The sequence below is a fragment of the Pholis gunnellus genome (assembly GCF_910591455.1).
Source record: "Pholis gunnellus genome assembly, chromosome: 13".
Lineage (NCBI taxonomy): Eukaryota > Metazoa > Chordata > Actinopteri > Perciformes > Pholidae > Pholis > Pholis gunnellus.
In genome coordinates this window covers 9,374,549-9,400,208 of record NC_136540.1, presented here as the reverse complement: position 1 = coordinate 9,400,208, position 25,660 = coordinate 9,374,549, and the positions used below count along the sequence as shown (strand labels likewise).

General features: G+C 41.9%; 1 protein-coding gene across 1 annotated transcript in view; it reads right to left on the bottom strand.

Moving 5' to 3' along the window:
• Positions 1 to 25,660, bottom strand: part of fat3b (FAT atypical cadherin 3b) — a gene marked incomplete at both ends in the record, with an annotated part of 59,533 nt that overhangs the window by 21,906 nt on the left and 11,967 nt on the right. The window contains 28 exons of the mRNA XM_079172002.1: positions 530 to 708; positions 914 to 1,147; positions 1,257 to 1,410; positions 4,184 to 4,380; positions 5,322 to 5,715; positions 5,826 to 5,960; positions 6,390 to 6,842; positions 7,568 to 7,788; positions 8,145 to 8,328; positions 8,462 to 8,569; positions 9,155 to 9,308; positions 9,567 to 9,931; positions 10,842 to 11,372; positions 11,499 to 11,672; positions 11,750 to 12,100; positions 12,504 to 12,785; positions 12,900 to 13,014; positions 13,140 to 13,322; positions 13,467 to 13,588; positions 13,725 to 13,883; positions 14,090 to 14,304; positions 14,413 to 14,623; positions 14,804 to 15,079; positions 15,639 to 15,775; positions 17,008 to 17,079; positions 18,286 to 18,496; positions 19,648 to 19,962; positions 21,008 to 21,069. Of these exons, the coding sequence (XP_079028128.1) occupies positions 530 to 708; positions 914 to 1,147; positions 1,257 to 1,410; positions 4,184 to 4,380; positions 5,322 to 5,715; positions 5,826 to 5,960; positions 6,390 to 6,842; positions 7,568 to 7,788; positions 8,145 to 8,328; positions 8,462 to 8,569; positions 9,155 to 9,308; positions 9,567 to 9,931; positions 10,842 to 11,372; positions 11,499 to 11,672; positions 11,750 to 12,100; positions 12,504 to 12,785; positions 12,900 to 13,014; positions 13,140 to 13,322; positions 13,467 to 13,588; positions 13,725 to 13,883; positions 14,090 to 14,304; positions 14,413 to 14,623; positions 14,804 to 15,079; positions 15,639 to 15,775; positions 17,008 to 17,079; positions 18,286 to 18,496; positions 19,648 to 19,962; positions 21,008 to 21,069 (6,194 nt within the window). The remainder of the gene's footprint in view (positions 1 to 529; positions 709 to 913; positions 1,148 to 1,256; positions 1,411 to 4,183; positions 4,381 to 5,321; positions 5,716 to 5,825; positions 5,961 to 6,389; positions 6,843 to 7,567; positions 7,789 to 8,144; positions 8,329 to 8,461; positions 8,570 to 9,154; positions 9,309 to 9,566; positions 9,932 to 10,841; positions 11,373 to 11,498; positions 11,673 to 11,749; positions 12,101 to 12,503; positions 12,786 to 12,899; positions 13,015 to 13,139; positions 13,323 to 13,466; positions 13,589 to 13,724; positions 13,884 to 14,089; positions 14,305 to 14,412; positions 14,624 to 14,803; positions 15,080 to 15,638; positions 15,776 to 17,007; positions 17,080 to 18,285; positions 18,497 to 19,647; positions 19,963 to 21,007; positions 21,070 to 25,660) is intronic.

Below are 25,660 nucleotides of genomic sequence, written 5' to 3'. Positions count from 1 at the left end.
ACAATTTATCTTGATTAAATCTAATAGGTTCTTTATCTGATCTCCTCAGTCAACAACATGTTTTTATTCATTGAATTTTCTTATTCATGTGTATGGACAGAAATACAGATTGCACATCCCAAGATGGATGACTCCAAAGCTGACTAATGCGCCTCTTAATGTATAAATTATAATCGTATTATTGTGGTAAACAGTTTAATCACAAAATAATTTTTTTAAATGATTGTAATTGGTATATAATTAGTGCAATACTCAGAATCTATGGTAATTACTCTGTATCTGATTTGATTACTTAGAAAACTATGATTATATCACCCGAAATATAAATGTTGTGGAGTTTTTCAATAAAGTTCACAAGTACTGCTTTTTGCCAGCTAGCAATTATTTCAGGGAGAATCCAGTTTTTTGGGGGATTGTGAATATCTTTTGGAATAATACTTAATAATAATAGTTAGTTTTTAGTGGAGACTGGATTGCATGGCAAACAAATACAACTGAGATTGAACGTGTGTCACACGAAACCACCAACCTGTGAGGACAGCGCCCCCTGCTGGCCAACTTGGTCAGTGGCCTGGACACAGACACGATAGGAGTCTTGGCTCTCTCGGTCCAGAGATTTCTCCAGAATTACCATCCCAGATACCGGGTCAATGGAAAATAATCCGTTGACTGAATCCACCAGAGAATAGACTACTGTACGATTAAGACCTGGAGAGAATAGAAAACAAATTCATGCACACCCCGACTTATTATTCATGGCAAAATGTTCTTCTTCCTGTTCTTTTTTTGTATTACAAGGCATTTTAGATACAAAATGTATGTGACTATCTGTCTGTTTTGGTGACATCGTGGTTTGAACCTGCATCCAGTGTAACATATTACAAATCCAGCGTATAACATCATATTCGCTCACCTTCATCAGGGTCACTGGCTTGCAACCGGGTAAGCAAAGCCTTTGGGGCGGCATTCTCATACACACTGGCCAGGTAATGAGTAGAGGAGAACGACGGGGCATTGTCATTCACATCCAACACTTTGAGGGAAATGTCACAGCGGCAGAACAGCCCTCCTCCATCAGTTGCCTGGGCAATGAGTTTGTAGGTGGACGTCATTTCTCGGTCCATGACTGTGGCCGTACGCAGCTCACCTTATGACACAAATGGAGAGGGTTATAAAGCTGTAGAAAGGATGTTTTATATGTAAATATATGTTGTTTTGATTGTACAAAAAAACTAAAAGGAAAAATATGATTGAACCAGTGTTTGCATCCATGTAGAAATCTTCGACCCCGATGCCAAACAGTGAATATTGGATCTCAGCGCTGGAGCCTGAGTCAGCATCCGTTGCACCCACCGCCAGAATGCCCTTGTTCGTGGGAATGTCCTCAGGAAAAGAGGCACTATACACCGCCTGGGACAACACACACAGATATAAAAGAACAAAGTAAAACCACAGTGTCTGAAAACAAAAGAAAAGTTCTGTTGAACACATCAAAAAGCACATTCAATTGTTGGGCGCTGTATTCATTATCCCTGCTGATAGAATGAGCACAAAATTGTTTCATGCCCCTTTCTGACCCTGCCTTCACTCTGTCTCTAGAAATTAACTTTGTGACCTCACTACATCACAGACCAGCACGATGGGAAAACTACTGCAGTACTGTATATCCTACCCTGCTGCTTTTGTGCCGCATGCTTAGAGCTGAAATGATAAGTCAATTAACTGATTAGTCAATCGACGAAATGAGTCTGTGACTATTATGATTGATAATCATTCAAACAAAAAACAATTGGCGGATTAATTGAGGATGAAAATAATCAATAAGCTTGAGTTGCATCTCTAAAACTAATCAAATAATGGTCATCAAACAATCACTGCTACAATTGCTGAAAATACTAGCATACTTAATATGGCTAGTACTAGAACTATTGGCACTACTATGGCTTCCACCAATACTAGTACTCCTATTACCAACATAATTACCTGTAGTATTTCCTGTACTGCATCAGGCATGCCTAACACTATGGCTAGTAGCAGATGTGGCAGTAGTACATGTACTTTTACTGCCATTCCTGCTACTTCCACTTTTTACAACTGACTGTTACCATCACTGCTTCAAGTAGAAATGCAATTGCTTCAATTGTTACTACTTGAGCAACAGGTACTACTATCGCTACTACTACTTGTACTTCTACTGATACTACAAACATTTCATAATTAAAAAAAAACAAAACAATGTTATAAGACGGTATAGTGTGTGAGTCTTTATGTCTTTTGATACATTTGATGCTGCTACTTGCCAGAGTAACTACTTTGTCGTTACACAGGCCTAACTTATCTATGAACAAAGAGAATATAAGAGGAGAACAGGGAGGCAGGGGATTTCAAAAGAGAACTAGTAAGAGTTTAGAGGGAGAAAGAAAAGTCTTCAACTAATTATATGAAATTGAAGAATTGCAAAAGTGTTAAATGAAAAGGGATTTTCCCAGAAGACTGCCCACCCCAATTATCTTCCCTTTTCACAGCAATTTTCCCGTTATATATCAGCTTTTTGCCACAGCATTAACACTCATTTTAGTATTTAGTTTTTAGTATTAGCACACTGAGCCAAGTTTTTTTCTCTGATTCATTCATTCGTGTCATCTATTTGATTTCAAGATCATCAGCTTTTGAGTATCTCAATAAATATAATCATTTTATATGCTACATAAAAGCTATGTAAAACCCAGTTACACTCAAATTACAGTATAGTCCCTTAAATATAGTAGAAGGATACATAGTTTGAATTATTCTACATTGAATTTGTACTTTGGTATACTGTAGAACAGAGAATCAATATGTTTATTGAACAAATCCTGTTCTGCTACATCTCCAGATTATGGCTGTTTTACAGAATCATACATACGTATACGTATTATGCAAATGAAACATAACAGTATTTAAAATGTGCAGTTACTGTTTGTTGCCCTCAGCTTTTGCATGACATGGTAAATCTGAAAAATTATTGAATTTACTTTAAATATATTTGTCCCCAAAGAAGCAAATTGACTGTAACCACAATAACTTTCCCTTTCACTATCATTTACTACACATTGACTGTTTTATCATATCATTTCTTCAAAGGGGATGTTTTCTGTCTATTTTTAGACAAAACTTTTAATTGGAATGTGGTTAGCCTGAACACAAACAGCGGATTAAGGCAATTAGTCTATAAGTGGAGAGTGGAGACGGTGGAGATGGTTGTGGATTTCCGGAAGAACGCAACCCCACCAGCCCCCATCACCCTGTGTGACTCCCCCGACGACGCTGTGGAGTCCTTCTGCTTCCTGGGCTCCACCATAACCCAGGACCTCAAGTGGGAGCTGAACATCTGCTCCATCACCAAGAGGGCTCAGCAGAGGATGTACTTCCTGAGGCAGCTGAAGAAATTCAACCTGTCAAAGACAATGATGGTGCACTTCTACACAGCCATCATTGAGTCCATCCTCTGCTCCTCCATCACGGTCTGGGACGCTGGTCCGCTGCTAAGGACAAGGGCAGGCTGCGGCGCATCATCCGCTCTGCCGAGAGGGTGATTGGCTGCAATCTGCCGTCCCTCCATGACTTGTTCACTTCAAGGACCCTGAAGCGAGCAAGAAAGATTGTAGCCGACCCCTCTCACCCTGGACATAAACTGTTCGAGCTCGTTCAATCTGGCAGGAGGCTACGGTCCATCAGGACCAAGACCTCACGTTTTTTCCCTTCTTCAGTCGGGCTCATTAACAAAGCCCGGAACCCACACTGACTGTGTCATCCCCAGGACACTCCCCTGTACATTCCTTCTATGTTTCTTATTTAAATACACTCAACACTTTTACATTACACTTACATCTCACTTGTTTATAGTACTGTTGTCTGTTTGTTTGTACACTTTAATATATAATTCACTTTATTCTATATTTTCCTTTACATTTTAAGATGTTTCTACTTTTTGCACTGTGTTGATTGTTTAATGTTATGCACCACCCGCCATGTCAAATTCCTTGTATGTGCAACACACCGTGGCAATGCACGGTTCTGATTCTGATTCATGAATCATAAACATGCAAATTAATAGTTTATCATCCTATATTCCACAGTCTGCTCCATATTTTTTTTTTGGCACTTTTTTGTATACCCATCTCAATTTGTCTGTATCCCTGACCTGGTTGCAGATGGGACTGTTGTCGTTGGCATCGATAACGGTAACTTCCACTGCAGTGCGAGCGACATATAGGCCGTCGCTGGCTGTGATGTTGAGCAGATACCAGTCCTGCTGCTCACGATCCAGCAGACCACTCACGTAAACCTTCCACTCTCCCTGCACAAGAGCCAGGCCAAACACGCCCCGCGGGTTTCCCCCTGGAGATTAAACAGGTGACGGATTATAACGCTGACACAGCATAGCAAAGACAGAGTTGAAGATGCAATGTAAACGACTGAACAAACTGGGAGTCTCATTCCGTCACAGGATGAATAAGCATCGGCTCCCCACCCATCTACACACACACACACACAGAAACACACACAAATGATGCAGGTACCCTTTGGCATAATCAACAAACATCTGTCATCTTAACGTAAACCAGGCTGGTGGCGTTGCAGCAATGGCCTTTCAAAGTTTCCAAAAAATTGACCTTTTATTTGAAGACTTCCATTAGGCCAATCAGTGTTTTGAAATGCCAGAACACAAGGCCACAATACATCATCGTTAGTTACAAGACAGTGTTATGTGAATGATAAACATCAAGCTCAGTGTCAAGGTGACATGAGAGGCGAAGAGTCCTCGCAATTCTTTTGATTACTTCCATAAAAAAGGAGTGACTACGTAAAGTCATGTGCGAGTTTGTGAAGGACCACTTCTTATTTTGGGAAATCCATCTAATATACTAACTTTGCATACTTTGCAAGAATGATTTAAAGCATGAGATCCTAGTGCTGGCTGGCTCTATTGAACAATATATCAGGTAAACAATACTTTGTTATGAAGCATTTTTTCTTCCACCTATATTGAGAAATAACAACATGAATATACAGGGTTTCTCTGCCTAGCTTGAAATTGTTGTTGTATCATGCATACCTTTAAATATTCAAATTAAAAGAAAACACAAAGACTAAATGTTTAGTTGAGCTTGACATTTGAGTTTAAATTAATTAAAATTGTTGACCTTTAATAATAGCAACCCCATTAGGCCAGAGAATAATGTATATGCAACGCCACCTCATCACACTGCATGAGGGACAATTACTGCAGCATTATGCGTTGAATTATGTTATGTCAGTATTCTAATTAATTTCCTCACCAGTTATGTAAAAGTTGACGAGGCGGTTTTGATCTGTGCCATCGCGATCTTTGGTTTTTAGTACAGCTACCACCTCACCGAGAGGATCGCTCTCCTTTACTGCACCCCGGTACAGCTCCCTCTCAAACCGCGGCGGGTTGTCATTGACGTCTGACACAGTGATGGTCACCACCGTGGTGGAGGACAGCGACTGTAACTCCCCCAGATCAGAGGCGACGACTTCAAAGCTGTAGCTGGAGCAGGCCTCGTGGTCCATCTGACTCACTGTGGTGATCCAGCCTGTTTTACTGTCAATAGCAAAGACAGAACCCAAAGTGATGGGCCCGCTGAAGGACCGAGCGTCTTTTGTCAAGTCCACGTTTGAGGTGAGCAGAGATCCGAGGCTGTATGTTACCTGCAATTTTAAGAAAAGACGCATGAAGTAGCTTTTAGAAAGCATCTACAACCAAACTGCAGAGCAAAACCCCAAAAGATAATACTCGGCTGAACCTAGCTGTCACACACCTGTCCATTAGAGCCCCAGTCTGGATCAAGTGCACGCACTTGGATCACTCTTGTCCCTACCGGCATCCCCTCCATCACTGTGGCTACGTAGGTGTTAGTCTCAAACACTGGCTTGTTGTCGTTCACGTCTAGGACCTGCAAAATGGCAAATCTCCACTGAATCAGTCCAACAAAGTCTAAATTATGCTGAAAAAGAGAATGCAAGAGGGTATTGCAATACACACATTTTCTGAAATTCTTTTCATGAATATGGCATTTAAATTGCATTACATTACATTGTTTTTAATATTTGAATAACAATAACAAATTGTACTTCACATTTTGAATCAACTACAACAAAAGCTTTAAAGAAATGCATCTATTTGTTTCAAGTGCTCTTCTCAGTGTTAAAACATCCTTGATCATATTTTTGTATGAGCCATGTGTGGCTACTAACACAATCCCTTTGTGATAAATCTTTCTATTTTACTGCATTTATATGCTAAAATACAGATCAAATTCCAAGTTTAATAAAAAAATTGGAAAAAAAGGCTCACGGACTCAATGTTTAACTGTATCACCAACCTTAACCTCCAGGTCTACAGTGGAGACAGACTCGATCAGGTCTCGTCTTGTTGTTGCCGCAACCTTAAAGCGGAAGATGCTGATGAGTTCATAGTCTAGCGGCTTGATCAGACGGATCAGACCGGTTTCCCTCTCCACCAGGAAGGTCCCTCCCTGGTTGCTGTCGAGTGTCTCTCCTCCGACCACAGTGAAGAACCCCGTCTGTCCAGGGGCCATGTACACAGACCCCAGAGCCGTTCCTACTGCTGTGTCCTCGGGGATGGTGAAGGAGTACTGAGGCTGACTGAAGGAGGGAACAAAAGCATCTGGTGGGACGACGTGGATGAAGGCGGACACCAGCGAGTGTTTGGCAGGAGAACCGCAGTCTGTGGCTTTGACAAAGAAGGACAGCACAGTCCCCTGGAGGTGGTCCACGGTGCTTTTAGTCATCATCCAACCGCTGTCTGGCTCCACCTGTCCACCAGCAAAATCGCAATGTCATTTAAATCACCTTTAGAGACAATAATCCTTGAGCTTCCTTTGTCTCTCAGCCTGAAGTCAACTGTTACGAGCCAACAGGTTCCTAATGTTTTTTCCTCTTTTTTTCTCTTAATGGCTTGAACTGGTTAAGATTATCTTTTCTTATATTTGTCCATTTATTTCCACAAATCAGCGCATGTTAAACAATGTTATTTGAGCTTCCACTTGGTATCTATTAATATTATATGCTACTCCTACCTTCTTTATATTTATTAATATTATATTAGCCTTTTAGACTACAGTTTTTTGCTTAATTTAATGGTCATAGTTGTTTATTTATTCATGGCTTGTAATTATGTTTCCCTTTGGGAACAGCCAACACTGACCGAGGCATCACTCTTAATGCAACATGATTTTCATTTGATGAGTAAAAATGCATAATTACATCAACAGATGGCTGTTAATCCAATGAAATGGGGAGCGTGTGTAAGAGAACATCCCTTAATTGAAAATCAGGGTTATAGCATAAAGTATGATTAATATGGTTTACTCTCATAAAATGCAATTATTGAGGTTTGGATCTGGTTAGACTTTGGGTTTTTCCTTGAGTGAACTGTGTGCAGCTCTATTAAAAGTAAGCAAACAGCTATCTAGCACAAGTATGTTTTTATAAAATACAGCAACATAAAGTATAAAGTTAAAGAGCAAAACGCACTGACCTCCAGCACATCAACCAGTGAAAGGCGTGCCTCGCTGTAAAGGGAGTAGGTGATCCTCCCATTCGACCCGGCATCATTGTCAGTGGCTTGGATCTGTGTGACCAGAGAGCCTTTGGCAACATTTGCTTTAATGCTCATACGGTACTCAACAGCTCTGAACCGAGGGGCATTGTCATTCTCATCAGCCAGAACCACTCGAACTGTGCAAAACGATGCACGGCCTGGAAAAATAGTAATAAACATAAATGTCTGCGTATGCTTTTATCAAATGTACGTTATAATATGGAATAAATGAGTTTCATTCACTGTAATTCTGGGCAATAAAATGTAATGCATCTGTAATGTGAATACGCTTAAATATTCATGAATTCTCAGTGTGGAATCTTATTACACAAAAGCTATCATCTTACAGGCGACACCTACCGTGCAAGAACAGTGACCACTCATGCATTAATGTTAGCTTTGGCCTGCCAGATGTAGAGGCAGGACTTTTGTGTATTTGTGTATTGTCTTATATTGACTGATGTGAAGATTGCTTTTATCAGTTTTACAGTCTGGTCAGTGTCAAAAATAATACCTCCACCATCCAGGGCCATAATGGTCAGCACCATGTCCTTGTTAAGAGGATTTTCTCTGTCTAATTTCTGAGCGGTGGATATGACTCCATCCGCGTCAATGGTGAACTGCGTTTTCCCCAGGTCATTGATGAAGGAGTAGGTGATCTGGCCAAACAGCCCGGAGTCCTCATCTGTTGCACGAACCTAGAGGTCCGTACAGAAAATAAGGTCAGAATGGTCATTGCAAGGTTCTACAACATCATCCATGTTTAGGGAGTTTCCTATTAAAAGTCCTGATGGAAACAATACTGAGTGAGTAGTAAGACGGATAACTTACCTGAATGACCTTTGACCCTGGAGGGGCATTTTCCTGGACTTCAGCCAGGTAGAACCTCTGGCTGAACACTGGGCTGTACAGGTTGGCTCCCAGGACACGTACAATCACCTGGGGATCACCATCATCATTACAATCCACATCCCATCATCATCCCCATGTCTGCTGACATTTTGTTGATGCCATCACAAAAAATAATCAATGGCTGATTTGTCAAACATGATCACATCAACAAAGCATGCACAGGAAAAGTAAGCGCATCAGTCAGGCTTCCGACCAAATGGTGATTGATACTCCGTAAACACTCACTTTGGAGGGACAATGTGTTCACAACATGTCAGAAAAAGAATGGAGTGTCATGTTATTGCGACGACATCTGATTGAGACTACCAGAGATGTAGGGTACCAGAGCCCACTTGTAATTACCACTACGAGACAGATGTGAACATTTTTTCCAGTTGGCAGCTCATTCTCACAGTAAATCAGATTTGACATGAACACACATTAACCTCCAACTGCAGAGCTGCTCAGCAGCCACTGGTAAACAGCCGTACTGGACAGCTGGGAGTGTTTGTGATAAATTTGAAGCGATGGTTTTGCTGTAAAAGGTTACTCGGCTTTGCTACGTACAAACGCTGCAACGGTTTAAAAAAAAGAGCAAATCCGTTGATAGAACTAAATTGTGAGTTGTCTCACCTGAGCAGTGTTGGTGAAGACTCCATCTGACACAGACACATTGAGTTGATACGAGAGTTTCATGCCTTGTCTCCTCTTGTTAGACAGACTGAGCACCCCTGTATCTGGCGCCATCAAAAAAGTCATTTTCTCATTCCCAGAGAGAATACTGTATCTGAAAATCAAATCAAAAAAGAGTGCAATGGTGTTTAGAGTGTACTATAATATTTTGCTCAGAGGCTGCTGGGAACAGAAAATATCCCCCTTTTGTTGCTTGTGCTTGAGAAAGAGGCAAATACAACACGGAGTGAAACACAAAACAAAGATTGCCTATAAGGGAATAAGCTTTTCTAAACATAATGAACTGAAGGGTTTAGTCATCAATTTACAGAGAAAACAACACAACCACAACTTATTATAAAGCTTCTTTTACCTCAGCCTATGAGCATCACAGATGTCAGCATCCGACGCCTGAACACAAGTCACAAAGTGCCCTCTGGGAGCCAGCTCGCTGACGAAGGCCTCGTACAGCGCTTGGCTGAAATTAGGTGGGTTGTCGTTTGTGTCAAAAACAGTCACAGTGACACTGACATCACTACTGAGGGCAGGGTCTCCACTGTCCGTTGCTCTGACAATGAAGTTGTAGCGTTGGAAGAGCTCATAGTCGAGTAGGCGTGCCGTGAATACCAATCCGTTGTTACTGTCAATGTGGAAGTAGTTGGTGCTGTTGTAGATGTCAGATAGAATCTGGTAACTCACCAGGGCGTTCTCCTCTGAATCTTGGTCCTGTGCAAACACCTACGGGGAGAGTAACGTCAAATTTTGCACTCCCGCATGCATTATTCAGAATATGGTCTGATTTGTTCACCCCGACATTCTCTATAGCTACCCACACTGAGACCAAATGATAAAAATGAAATAAAGTTCTGTGTTTTGCTGAGATACTGCAACTAAAACTACAGAGAAACATTGTCCAGTATCCGGCATGATCATTTTGTTGAAGTACAATACTTTAAGGAAATTAATTTCAATAGTGTGATAGTCATGTGAGGTAGAATGGAGTAAGTTGGTTTGATCCGTTGTTTTGAATTGCAGTAATAACATTTTTTTTTTTCCTCCTTTTTTTTCTTTTTTTTAAAGTTTTCCTCACTTTAACACAAACAAAAAGTTAATTTAGTAAATGTTAAGTCCCTCAGTGCTACTGAGTGATGATAGGCCAGAAGCCGGAAACATGCATTTACAATGCATTACCTATGTGGGGACCAATATTGCAAAACCACGGAGCACATGCGGGTGTATTTTAAGGAATGATAAACATTCATTGAATCCAATATTCTTAGATTGCCTTCCTGATTGTTGCTAAATTTCAACAATATGGTCAAATAGGGCCAGTAACCTAGTTTGATGTCTCTACCTCAAACCATAACAAAATTGCTTCAGAATCCAATTAACTCAATAATTTAAAATCATCTTGTGCAAACATTTTCCTCAACAACAGCGCTGGTCTATTATTCGCGAAAGGCCAAGAGCTTCCAGTGGGAAATTTCGAGGGAAATATCCCACTATCTTTTCATAAGTAAATGATTTGGCATTTAATATTCATGTGCTGCTGCAAGACTGCTGAAGTGAGCCTTAGGTGTAAACAATTATTTAGTAAGAGTACACAATGGACTCACTCAATCAACACAAGACGCACACACACACACACCTGTAACACGGACGTTCCGATCATGGAGTTCTCAGTGAGCACAGCGGAGTACGAGGTGTTCTGAAACAGTGGTGGGTTATCGTTCACATCCAGCACGACAATGTCCACGTCGACCTCAGACCTTGCTCCAGACAGAGTATCTGTAGCCTTCACCGTTAACCGGTAGTACTGCGTGGTCTCATAGTCTAACAGGTAGATCACACTGATGATTCCTGTGTCAAAGCCAATGTCAAATTGGAGGGAAGGGTCTCCATCTGTGATGGTGAAGATGACGCTCTGGCCTTCAGGACTGGTGGCATTGATACACAAGACAGATGTGGAGACGGCCACATCCTCTCTGACAGTGACACCATAGAAGGGCTTGTCAAACACCGGCATGGCTTTATTTACTACAGTAACAGGCACCTCCACCTCACTGGACAGAGGGGGGAAGCCACGATCAGTGGCCACAAGGACCACCTTGTACTCTGCGTTGGATAAGTCTGCCTCAAAGGCCCTCCTTAAGGTCAGCTCTCCTGTCACAGGGTTCACCTGCATAAAATAAATAAATACGTGTTTGTAACATGAAGAGCATAACAATGTACGAATCCATGGAATTTGAAATGGATAGTCCATCATTTAAGAGTTAGAAGACATTTAATAGCAGTGTCAAATTACCAGAAAGTTTCTATGCTCGTCCTTCAGGCTGTATGTCACTTCTCCATTCAGACCGTAGTCTTGATCAATGGCTGATACCCTGAAAATAGCTGACGCTGGCTCTGCTTCCACCTGCACTGCAGCGTAGTAGGGAAGGTTCACAAACTCTGGAGCATTGTCGTTTACATCCTCCACCTGGAGAAAGAATGATTATTTTAGGAAAATCCAAAGGGGTCAGTGTAAAGAAAGTAATAAAGAAAAGAGACACTCACCTGAACTCGCACAATCACTCTCGCCACTCTCAGTACCTCATCTTCTCTGCTGACCTCCACCACCAACTCGTAACTCTCCTTATCCTCGCGGTCAAAAGGCACACCAGTGGTGAGCACCACCCCGCAGGTCGGCCGGATGGTGAAGCGCCCGCTGGGGTTCAGCAGAGTGTACTTCAGTGGTTCGTTGAGGCGGTGGCCGACTGTGTTGACAATAGTCACTACAGTGACATTGGGTATGTTCTCTAGGATGGAGGCGGAGTAGAACGGGAAGGTGAAGAGAAGGCCGCTGTCTACAGCTTCTCGGACAAGCACTGTGACTGTTGCCGTGCTGGAGAAACGTCCGTCCCATACCTTTTAAAACAAACAAATAAAGAAGGGTAAGCACTTAGTGGGAAAGCCTTCTTTGCATTTATTTGACAGCTTACTGGTAAAGCTGGGGTTTTCATGTGTATTCAATAAGACTTTGCAGGCGTTGCCCTTTCCTTTCTCAGCAAAAATGACAGAACAACCCTGAGGCATGGAAACCTGGAGAGATAACTTATCTGCCTGGGCAGAAAACCCTGCGTCAACTAGCTGAAGTACTCTACATCAAGACACTGAAAACCTATGACCCAGTGCTCCGACCTCCCTGTGGAAAACATTATTTTGTAAGCCAATCAAAGCCCACTGCATGCTGTTTATCTAAGCTTGACAGAGCACATGCAAATTGTATGTATGTGTCATGTCCACTGAACACCTGTAGCCAATCACATACCTTCACATTAAAGCGGTAACGGTCTTTGCTGAGGTTTTGATTGATGACAGTCACAACTCCGGTGTAGCGCTCCACAGAGAAGTGCTCCACATTGCTGTCCACCAGAGAGTAAGCTAGCTTAGAGGTCATAGCCTTGTCAGGGTTCAGGGTGAGGTCAGAGGTCATATCGGGGTCAAAAGCCTCCACCGTAAGGACCTCGACACCCACGTAGGTTGGCAGGAGGAGTACTGTCTCGTAAGTATCCTGCGACATCTTTGGAGGCGAGTCATTGATGTTGATCACCTAGGACGTCGTACCCAGAGTGAAAATAATGTCCACAAATGGAATACAAGAATCAAAGTGAGTCAAGAATGGTTCATGAAGCAGTGAAAGCTGATTCATATGCCAGTTACTTACCTTTATAACAACCTCTGCTGGGCTGTCAGCACTCTGCGGAGGCTGACCGCTGTCTCTAACATGAACCCGGAAGAGGAACTCTGAGAAGGTCTCATAGTCCAGACTGGCAATTGTTCTAAAATTTAAGAAACATTCAAATAAGAAGAAGATCCGAAAGTATGAGATATATCAGTTTGTAAGCAGGTCAATCAGACATCCTCAATAGTGTTGCAGTTGGTCTGGTTTTTATATGTCACCTACCGAATTGATCCAGTCCCAGAGTCCACACTAAAAAACATACGCGCGGTCTCGTCTACGATCTGGAACACTAACAGGGCGTTGTGATTGCGGTCTCTGTCGGTCGCCTGAATGACCAGAGGGTTACCATCCTCTCCCATGACCACGCTGTTGACTGGAGCAGCCTCACTGATTGCGCCCACATAACTGTTCAGATAAAGAGAGGACACTGCTGTAGAAGCAATACTTAAATCACTCCAGAAAATTACATGTCAGGCCCCAACACGGCTTGGCAAACAGCAGAGGAGAATGTCAATACAAAAACTCATCTCTTTTGACAACCAATGATACCTGATTTGTTGGAAGAGTGGTGGGTTATCATTGACATCCCCCACCTGGACGATGACAGTGGTGCTGGCCTCCACTCCAGCCATGCTCAGGGCATGCACCACCAGAAAGTAGGACGTTGTTTGCTGCCAAAGCAAGATTAATGCAGAGAGTAAAAGTGCTATCTTAAAATTCTCTGTGTCACTCTTTCTGTCAACACTGAACTTTGGCAAACAGTATGCATTTATACACTTTCTAGTTGAAACACGTGCATTAGCAAACCTCAAAGTCAAGAAGTCTACGTGTGCTGATTACACCAGTATGATGGTTGATGAAGAAGCAGTGCTCCTCGTTGCCCCTGCTGATGTCGTATATCAGTGCTGAACGACTGAGGGCGCTAACAGTGGTCACATGTGTTCCAATAGTGCTGTTCTCCATTATCTGTAAATGCAAAGTCATCAGTTCTAACATTTTAGGCACTTTAGACAGATATACAGCAGGTAAATATCATCGCTGACATTGTGCACATAACTCGCCAGAGATTTACCATCCATCCCTCCCAGCCTTTCTTTATTTGATCTATCTCTCCCTTCCCACACCTCTCCCCCATGCACCCGTCCTTTTAAGTCAGCCATCTCTCTCTTTACCTCAGCCTGATACTCATTCTGAGAGAATTTGGGTTGGGAGAAGTCGGACAGTATCAAGTAGATGCGGGCTGAAGCGGTGGCCATTAATGGAGGAAATCCACTGTCCGTGACACGCACAGTGAGGGTGTAAAAGCCCACAGAGGTGATGTCCAGATCCCTGGCAATGAAGATTAGGCCTGTGGCATTATCAATTCCAAACACACCACCGGTGTTCCCTGAAAGTAGCGGAAAGGTTACAGACAACATTACGAGTAAATCCGAAAAAACTAATTTAAATCCCAATTTGTTTTCCTCTGACAAAGCATTAAAAATCCAATCCCTACCTGCTTCCATAGTATAAGTGAGTTGCCCGTTAATCCCATTGTCTTTGTCCAGGGCTGTCACTTGTAATACAGAAGTGCCTATGGGAGATGACTCATAGGCCACAGCATCATATATGGTGCTGGTGAAGTAGGGGATGTTGTCATTGGAGTCCTCCACCGCCACCAGGATACGAGCCAGGTCACGGTTAAATGGAAACTCCTGATCCTTGACCTAGAGTGAAATGAGAGATGAATACGGATAGTGTTGTAGGAGAACATAGATGAAAGGAATCAGCCAAAGTGAAGTAAGGCAGGCACAGCAGCCAAGACGAGAATCACACATACAGTAACACATACAGATTTATCGCAACAGCCAACCAGGCACACACAGAAGCACATTTTTCTTCCTCACCATAATAGTGAGGATGTGCTGTGTTCTGGCCTCGTAGTCCAAACTGTCTGCAGTGTAGACGACCCCCGTACCAGCATTGACCCTGAACAGTCTCATACTGACTGGGTCTACACTGCCATAGATGGAGAAGGTCAAGCGGGCACGCTCGTCCATGTCCGACGCTCTAACGCGCAGTAGCTCCATGTCGAGCGGTGCGTCCTCTGAGACACTGACATCATAGGCTGGCTGTGAGAAGACCGGAGGGTTGTCGTTGCTGTCCAGTATTCGGATGAACACCTGGGTGACAAAGTGAGTCATTGAGCATTGAGAACAATAGATACAAACACTGGTGTAGTGCTTCCTTTGGTGTCTGATAATATCTGACACAGTCGTAGGGTAGTGTTACCCCTTGAATTTTTTATTTGCAAGGTCGGAGATACCAGTGGTATTTACACTAAATCTCTCGAGTCAAAGCAATAGTAATACTATTTTATAAGTTTTTCCCCAGAGGGATATAATTGTGCTGCATTTTATACGCACACAAACACTTGACATTTATTTGCACAGGCTAATCCCATTAATCCACTGATATCAAGGATTTCCCTTACAAGGCAGACCTAGTACGCCAGCCGAGACAGCAGGAGCACAGGAAATGTCAACGAGAGAGCAACAAAAAGCAAATTTCATAGTCAGCGAGAGATAATTTGAGAAAAAAAGGGGAGTGCAAGCGTAGGAAGGACGAAAGCTGACAGAGAAAAAGCTCCCCCAGGAAGGGGGTAACAATAATTGAATGTGATGTGGGTAGGGAGTGTGTAAGAAGCAGTGCCAATGCATTACAAATCACAAGTGTGCGTACCTGTGCTGTGGCAAAGTTGGTCCCATCGGTCACCTGTACAGTCATGTTGAACACAGATTGCACCTCTGCATCCAGGGGCTTGGCCACAACTAGAGTTCCCACCCCCACTTGTAGGTCAAACTGCATGTCAAAGCTCCCTGGAATCACACACAATCACATACACACACACACACACACACACACAGAGTTGCAGTCATTCAGTATTCACGTTGCGTGCTAAACTCAGGTGCTCTAAGTTATTACTGTGTAATTGTTTTGGCCAGGTGCCTGCGTCTGGAGCTGGAGGGTCTGTGAAATAAAATGAACTGAAAAGCAATGCAATGTAGCGCCGAACCCACTTGGCAGTCAGAAAGCTGTTAACAGCCACACAAACATCTGTCTTATCAGTCCAAAACACAACCCATCTCGGGGATCAAAAACCTGCAGCCGGGTCGTTTCCACGGGCGGTGAGTGTACAGTTTAGAGGCTTAATGTTTGATTATAGTGAGGGAGAGGATTGATATGTGTTAGGTATTCAGTACCATCCTTCGTCTCATTCCAGCTTCTCTCCTGAGATATCTGGGAGCTAGAGCTCTCCTCAGCATATGAATACTGATTGGGCATTTTTCACAGAAGCACTGATGCGTGTTAAGTCGCAGCAAACCAAAGGGATTGGCTTTTTTGTAGGGTGTGAGGTTGGTCAATATTACACTATGATCTCACAGCATTAAGAAAAACAGAAATCAGAGTCTTTCTCTAAATATAGATAAGTATACAGTTTCTTTCGTGCATGTAAGAGGTTCCTCTAGTCTAGGGGGTCTTTTATGCATCTTTTACAAACAGCAATTCAAAATCTGAACAGGTGATGATTATACAGGATTGCAGAAGAAATTATGTGGTAGGAGTCGTTTGGACATAAATGTTTGACTCATTATTCGAAGTACTCGCCTTCTTTTCATCTGATTTTAAGATAACAGCCTTAATTGCTGTTAGCAGATAAGTGAGCGTTTTTTTTGAATGGGTCCCTGTATTGTTTGTATCACATTCTACCAGCACAAGAGCCCACGTAAACGCTATGACACACGTGAAGGACAATACACACTGAACATACTGATCCCCTTTGAGAAGTGAAGCAACTATTGCAAAAACATCTGTGACAGAGAGTACTTCCCTTATTGCAACAAAATGTTTGGTTTGTCTGTAACTACAGAAAGAGCATCAGGCGCACTCATATTGAAACATAAGTGGTCAAGGGCATTAATATCCCAACATACTCTGGTATTATTTCAAAGACATTTCCATTCAAAGGAAGTCTCTCTGACTGTGTCTGAATTTCTCCAGAGCTGGGGCTTTGGAGGAAGGCGTGTGGCAAAATTAGCTTTGACCAGACCTGTGTCAAGTGAGCAGTTTCTTCCACAGGCATTCTGAGGAATGTAGAACGTTTCTCTGGCGAGCCGTCCGCCTTAACGGCAAAAGAGAGAGGGAGAGGGAAAGAAAAAAGACATTATGAATATTTAGGGAGTCAAGGATATTCTTGTGATCAAAGGTCTGCATCATCTACAGTATATACAGCACTCTGCAAAGTCAACCTGGGATAAAGTGATTCAATCAGGGATGATGTTCAAGTCCGGTTCTTGAAGTTTGAGAGAAAAAGATGATCATCATGCTTTTATTTTTTTAATGAGATTTTCCTGCACATCTACTTTTCCTGCACAACTGATATCAATAGTAAGAGTGGAGCAGGAACAACACATTTTCACCGCATTTTCTGTATCTTTTGATGTTTGTGACTGCAAAAGAATGATCAACTAATCATCAACTCACCTTCATAATCCCATCCAAGTAAGGGACCTGGGTGTCTATTAAGATCATTTGGTTTGCAGCAATCAATAATGAGCTATTCACTGATTACCCTTTCAAAGATTTGAACCAAGGGGCAAGATAGAGCTCACCAGTTTTAAACCGGCAGACAGCTATAGAACCAGTACGCTCCGGAGAAGATTCATCGTTGCCACCAGAGCTAGAGCAGCAGCAGAAGTCATCCTTTTTATTTTTATATTGTCTATAGTTTTAAAAAGAAAATTCACATTTGCCTTTGTACAATTAATTATATACGGATCGTGTCATAAGCCTTTTGATTTGAACAAGCTCATTTGGATTGTGAGCATTACCTCTCCAGCAGCGAGATACATTTAAAGTGAAATATGTCCAAGTTACAGCAAAGCTGTTATGGTGGTCTGTGAGGAAGCCTGCAGTTTGAATCAAGAAATGTAACTTTTGAAATTGTTTACACTGCATGGTGTGAAATGCATCGCCTCCAGTGTTTTGGTTCATCCAGGTCAGGTCTGACCCAAAAAGCATCTCTCAAAAGCAATATCATGACACTCCACCATGCAGATGATGTATCAATTCTGTTCCAACTACTTTATTCACCCCTCATCCTTTGATACCTCAATTCGAGGTAAATCTGAGGAAAACCAAATGTCCTCTTTTGATATATAAATCAAAATCAATTTTAATATAATGCATGAGAAGAATCATTTAGTTCCTTTTTGATAGTGTGGCTGAGAAATCCTGAATAAATGCATTTGAATGAACATGACAGCACAAGAAAATTATGGATTATGCTCTGGTCTATTAGTTTACTATCACACATTCATTTTCTTACCGATGATATTGAACCACACAGGTGCGCTTGACTGGCTGACAGCGACTACTCCCACCGGCTGAGCTACAGCAGCTGTCTCCGAAACAGAGAAATTGTAGTACCTCTGGGTGAATAGTAGGGCTACAGGCGAGGGGACAGGTTTGCGAATCCACTCTACATGAAGTTTGACAGTAGACCATAATGGGGGATCACCGCTGTCCTCCGCTTTTATCTGAGAGACGGAAACAATACCGAGAAACCAGACATTCAGCCAATGATTCACGACTTTCATTTCCCACGACACTGGATTTGGTGTTAGGTTAGTATGTATGTATTCAGGGCGAGCAAACATCGAGAAGGTATCACAATTATGGCCACAGATTGTCAAAACTGTATACATATGAGCACTATGCTTATCTTCAGTCACGGCAACTACAATTACTTACACCTACACCTTCCAGCGACAACCTCCCATCCATATATTATATTTTTTCTAACCTCAAAATTGATTCCAGCAATTACAGTTTAATGGGATGGCTGTCCTTGCCTGACTTAAAATAGCTCACTCTGCCTTTCTCACATTTGATGGGAAAAGCATTAACCACAATATATCAACTACCTCTTCGGAGAAACCTATAAGAGAGGTAATTGTAAAATATGCTGTTATAAGTGGTGCTCATTTAAGACCAGAGCCTGTGAGCCAAATACATTAGTTAAACTATTATTTGCTTCGAGAACAGAGTTATCCCAAAAATGAAGAAACACAGCTGAAAGAGAGAACATTGGTGCGTTTGGTTGTCTATGACACTCTTATGTCACACATGAGCTCTTTTCCACTGAAACTGAGCACAAGCTCAAAGGTCACATGGGCATGACCGACTCATCAGTGAGCCAGATGCATAATAAAATCTGGTGTCTGCAGCACATAAAAGGGGATGGAGCTTGAAGAATACATTGTTAGAATGAATAAGTGGGTACACAAATAAAGCTACAAAAAACTGAAACTTCAGCTGTGCCGCTCCACCTACGTTGGAGTTCATTGGCCATGTAAAATAGCAACAAAAAAAAGCTCAAATACCTGGACTTGTGCCCAGTGAAAAATGAACCTAATGGAGCCCCAAGCGACTATGGATTTAGTTGTAGCAAGACAGGAAACAGAAATTGGAACAGCAGCAATCAGGAAGTGGAAAGAGAGGAGTACTGTGTCTGAACGGGGTCTTATCGCTAGTTAGACAATAGGCAGTCTGTCATTGAAACTATAGATTTATTGTCTGCTATGAGTGCTGTGTTTTCGCTGAAATATGCCACTGGCCTACTTTAGACCAAAGAGCACTTAAATAAAGATCAATTCTAAAAAAACAAAACCTGGTGCATGAAACTCACAGTGAGGATATCATAGCTTCCCGCTGTCACCATCTTCTTTGATGACACCATGGCAGTCCTGGGGTCAATACTGAACTTGTCATCCGCATTACCGTCAACGATGCTGTAGGTGATGTTGCCATTGGCTCCAAGGTCACGGTCATAAGCGAAGACCCGGTACACCTGTTCGCCACGTTTGTTGCGGTCGCGTTCAATCAAGCTGATGCGGTAGGTGACCTCCGGGAAGGTTGGCGGGTTGTCGTTTTCGTCCTGAATGTGAACTATGACCCACACAGTAGACTGGCGGGTGGTGACCGGGCCGTCTATAACTGTTACCTGAGGAGATGTACGATCACACATACCAAAAACACATTAGTAGTCATAGAGATGCATCATTGTCTCTCGAACATGTTTTGCCATATATGCAGGATTAGGGTACATTTATTAACGTTTTCAATCTTGGCTCCCGCTGTGTGGCTGAGCTCATGGGAAATCTCTTTGTATTATTGATCCCCTGGAGGCAGAGGTCTGATCACTGATCAATTGGATCACATCAGGGTGAACACCATCTCTGCCAGCCTGACTGCTCACTAGACTATGAATTAGAAACAGGCAGCATAGACTGGCAAGCCTATTGAGATCACAGGACAGGACAAGACAAGACGATGTAACAACAAAGACTTCTGTGCCCCCAATTTCAAACTTTTTTTAGGTGTGAAGTATATCAACGCCGTTAGACGCAAGCGTCCTTCTGCATCTTTCGCTGTTTTCATTTTGTAGTGAGTTTTCATACACTGGGTTCTTATTACATACTGGAGCTGAACAAAGCAGCACAAAAAGTTATTGAGTCTAGACAAGGCAATTGGCAATACAGAAACGAAACACCAGCTACAATACTGTGGGTCAGCTGAGGGTTATTCCATTCCATTTTGCAGAAGGGGAAAGTTCTTGTAGATTCAACAGCATTTACTAAATTGTAAGAGAAGTCTGGGGTTAGTGGAAGTTTCCTCGTGCCTCTGAAGTGGAATATCTCTGATTATCAGGTTCATCTGCATGCAGAGCAGCAGAAGCAACAGAAATGGTAATCACAGAGCTATCTGTATGCCCAGTGTCTGCACTTATCAAATGTCGGGTAGACCAACTCCGTTGCTCCTTATTCCCGTCCTGAGTAGAGAAGATAACCAATGATGAATGATTACATTTAGAAATTCCTAAACCTGGGGCCCAAAACTAGAGCCATTTATCACAGTGTATGGAGCCTTGAGGGCCTGCCAGGGTTGTTCTCCACCCACTCTCTGTTAATAGTGGGCTGTGGCAGGTGGCAGGGCCAGATAAATAATAATACTATGAACCAATGCACACTGTTCAGGTTATTCTGTACCTCTAAGAAGTGCTCTGCCTGTTGTTCTCTGTCCAGTTTCCTCGCAGTTGTCTTGATCAGCCCTAAAAATCGAAAAAGAGCAACTTTAGATCATACGAACACAGATGGATGATACAAAACACAATACAAGCTTGCAAATGGCGTCTCTTCGTAATTTCGAGTGAATACAAGTTTCATAAAAGATTCATCATATCTCTTCATAAGTTTACAAACCCTATACTCTAATTATAAAGGCTGCTACTTAAGAATGAGTGTGTGTGTGAATGTGCACTCATACACACATAAAAAACTACGGCCTGCAGCCCTGGCAGAGACGACAGCATTTGGCACATGTTCATATGACACTGTATAGCTGAGGGTCATTCAGTGTGCCAGCATATCACCAGGACAGAGGGAAAAGGAGCGAGGCTATTGATAACAGCTTTGATCGAACCGGATTATTCCGATGACGGTGAGACGGATTGACAAACGCTAGCAGGCTGCATTGCAGATCACAGAATACGGCAGCCATTTTTCCTCTTGATATCTTTAGTTGTTTTGTTTTTTTATTTCAGTGTTTTCTTATTTTTTTCATTTATTTTCTAGCTCACTGTCAGTGTACAGTTACAATAACAGTACGCACACACACACACACACACACATATTACAAATGCAGGCATTGATCCATAAACAGATTCAGCCCCACTATATGACAGTTTTACAATATTGTACTGACTTTTGTTTTTCAGAATAAATGAATTTTGTTGATCCTTGGAACAATTCAACATCTTATGAGAGCATCGAAACACAGTGAATTAGGCACAACCTGGATCTATTTTCTCCTAACAGTCAATCAATAACAATAAAAATAAAACAAAAAACACTGATACAAGCTGAAATACTAATATTTGTGTTACTGTTGTAGCATTCTTATTTTAATGTACAGTACTACATGCATGTGCAAATAAAGACATATGGACACACACATGGGTGCATGCAAAAATAACCACATACAGTCATACATATTCTGAATTAATTTCTGTGTGGATTTTCTGTGGAACGATTACACTCAACGTGCTTGAATGGCGATAATGTGTTTGTTTCAGTGTAATGAAGCGTTAGAATAGTGGGATTGTTTTTGGTTGCTTAAAATATCGGCGCAGTCAATGGATAGACTAAAACCATGTTGCACACACTCGCACATTTCCGTGCTTGCACAAGTCACAGTGTCACCTTGAGCTTGCTATGCAGGCTAACTTCAATTAAGCAAATTAGAAGTAAATCTAGAGCAGCGGTCACAAAGCTGTAGGCGCAAGAGTGGAGGGGGGAGGTGGGGCTTGTTCAGCAGAACACGGAGCGAGTAACAACTCTGGAAAAAATCAATGATCTACAGCGTGCAGCACATCTGCAGTTGGACAACGCTCTGTTTTAATTGGATGTGAGTAAAAAGAATTACGAAATACCCACCCACACCTTAGCACACACAAAATATATGTAATGGTCCATTGGCCTATTTCAATTCGTTAGATTCATTAAAATACTGTCAGTAACATCAATTTATAGCCTACTTCTTCACCATGAAAGGGGAATAGCTGTCATACATTTTCCTACTGGAGCATCAATAAAAATGGGAACTTGCGATTTCAAAATTCATACTTTCGTTCATTGTTGTTCAAGGATTTAGACTCAAACATGTACAATTCATTTGTTAATATCCTGGTACAACATAACCAATACAATCTAATAGTGGATTGCAGAAAAGGTCGCACAGCCACCAGCATGGTCATCATGACATCACGACATATCTCTGCAAACATGGATGCTTTTAAGAGAAGCACTCCTTCTTCCAACACCCCCAAAGGAGGTAGGCTTCACTCACACACCAAGAGACAAACAAGACAGCTCAGGAAGCTGTCACAGCACATGTACACACTTTACACTCATTTAAAGTTTGACTTCAATTCATTTTGGGAATTGTTGCAGTACCTCAAACCCATCAGTTTGACAGTTCCAGAGTGAACTTGAAAAATGTATTACTTTAAGCCACGGCGAACCTAGTTTTGAAAAACAATTTGAAACTTGAAGAGTTTTGCAGCAGCTCAGTTCATAGTGCTGCTGACAGCCACTTCATGGAAGCAAATCAATCAGCGGGGTTTTGTTTATTCATTTATCCAATGAAATCAATGTGGTACATGGAAACTTTTTGGACTGGGTAAACAGTGAGGTGTGATTCCTATTGAATGCATCTTTCGCTCATCCATGTCTAATTAACAAACTAATTGACTGAAATTGTCATGCACATTATTGTGAAAAATGATGCATTCAAATTAATGGTTGTGCCTTTCCTTTGCAGAATATTATATCTACAAAACACATTGAGAATTGTCAAAGGTTATTTATTGGGCTTCAATAAACTGATGGAAACAATAGCAGAACCTCCGCATGAAAGATTACACACCTCATGCTCAGAATTGCAGTGAAAGTTTAATTATCACAGTGTGAACAAGAGAATAATCTATATGAGTTCCCCTGTATGAGATGAATGAGTAACAGATAGCAAAATACTGTGTGTCGTTGACAGAGACAGACAGCAGGGCTCAGATGGCTAAACACTCCCCTGTGGCACAAAAACAACACAACACACACATAAATTATCTTTATGCAGCTGTTGGGTGTGGGGTTCACACAGAGACACGAACACATGTGAGTGTCATACTGTATGGTGCATCATTTTCATCGACTCATTGCAATGGAGCTGTTGTCGCTAGCACACTGCTATAACCAATTAATCAGTTGCCACACACACACACTCACACACACACGATTCATCCAGAGCAGTTGGATGTTTAAACAGTACGTGTAATCTGCTGAAGAACAAATCAACTCAGTGTGATTTTGCATCCGTGTTAATGTCAATGTCACATCTGATGCACGGACCAGCACAGGGACAGTAACTCAGAGATATATGACATGACTCATATTCTACTCTCGAAGATTATGAAGGGTCAAGAGTAAGTGCGTCTGTGTGTTGGCTACAGTTTACATATTGATGAGTGTGTGAGAAACGGTATGTCTCTGTTGGGGTAAATATTAGCCTTTTCACCCTGGTTCACTGTTATATAGTCATGATGCTGTAATGCATAAAAGCATATTCAAAGAGGACGAGAAGAAGAGAAATGGAAACACCCTCATTGATTTACCAACAGAGCAACATCACACCTTCTACCATTAGCTCGATAACTCACAAGTTATAGGCCATCGTTTTGTGATCATGATCATTACATTGACGTGTCTTTGAATGAGAATACAGGTCCCTGTAACAGCTGAAATATACCTTTTGTTGTTCACCGAAACACTCAGACACTTAATCTAGGTCAGAGACAGCAAAGGCTTCACCATTTTTGTTTTCTCGTTTGAATAAAACATTTCACCTCTTCAATAATTCTTTAATGGAAGCTTCAAGCAAAGCTTGTACTGAGAACGCATTGGGACCTCCCCAGACTTCAAACTTGGCAGCCAAAACTGAAACACTTGGAAACACAATATTTGTATCCTCTACAGATATAATGTTAATAAATCAGAATTACTTGAAAAACAAACAAATATGTTTTAATCTTTTGAAAGTGTACAAAGACTGTGAAAAGTATCGGATCAATGCGGGCCCTGGCAGGGTTCCTGTCTTTGTTACAGGGTCTACAAGAGTTTTGAAATGATGTTCAGGCATAATGTTGTGGGATTATATTCAGTTCACAAGTAGACACTTACTACAAACTGCCTGCCTTCTCCAAATCTCCTACCTGGATGGATCAGAAACCCAATTTGTGGATTCCTATAAGTACTTGGGTATCTGGCGAGACAGTTCGCTCACCTTTAACATGCACTTCAACTCACTGCTTTCTGGAGTCGGATCATAAATTGGTTTTCTGTACCGTAACAAAGCCTCCTTTACCCACTCTGCAAAGCACACGCTGGTTAAAATGACAGTCCTTTCCATCTTAGACTATGGTGAAGTAATCTACAAGTCCGCCTCCAACAATCTTCTGGATAAACTAGAGACCATCGACCATACCGCTGTCCGCTTCGTCACCGGTGCTCCTTTCAACACTCATCACTGCAGCCTGTACTCTTTAGTCAACTGGCCCTCACTCCATACCCGCTGATTAATCCACTGGTATCAGTGCATCTATAAAACTATCATTGGTAAAAAATATATATATATCTCTCCGCTCTCTACTCATCATCTCCAACAGTAACCGCAATTTACGCTCTAGCAGCTTCATCAACATGGTCATTCCAAAAACCGGCACCTCCTTCGGCCGTTTCTCGTTCCAGTTTGCTGCTCAAAGCAACTTTGCAAAAGAAGCCAAAAACTCCACGCCCTCACTCCAACACCCTCCTTCAATAACTCATTACAGACGATAGTCTCTGATCACTGCAACTGTTTCTAAGTTTGCTTCTCCAGGAACACTTTTTTTTATTTTTTTTTATACATATCATGATGTTGTAATTTTTGTATGAGATTGATTGAGATGTTTCTATGTTTTATTTGTTTGTAACGACTTGCCACCTGTTGCTGCCTTTTTGACCCGGTCTTCATTGTAAATGAGAACTGGTTCTCAATTGTCTCATCTGGTTAAATAAAGGTAAAATAAAAAAATAAATAAAACAAGCTGC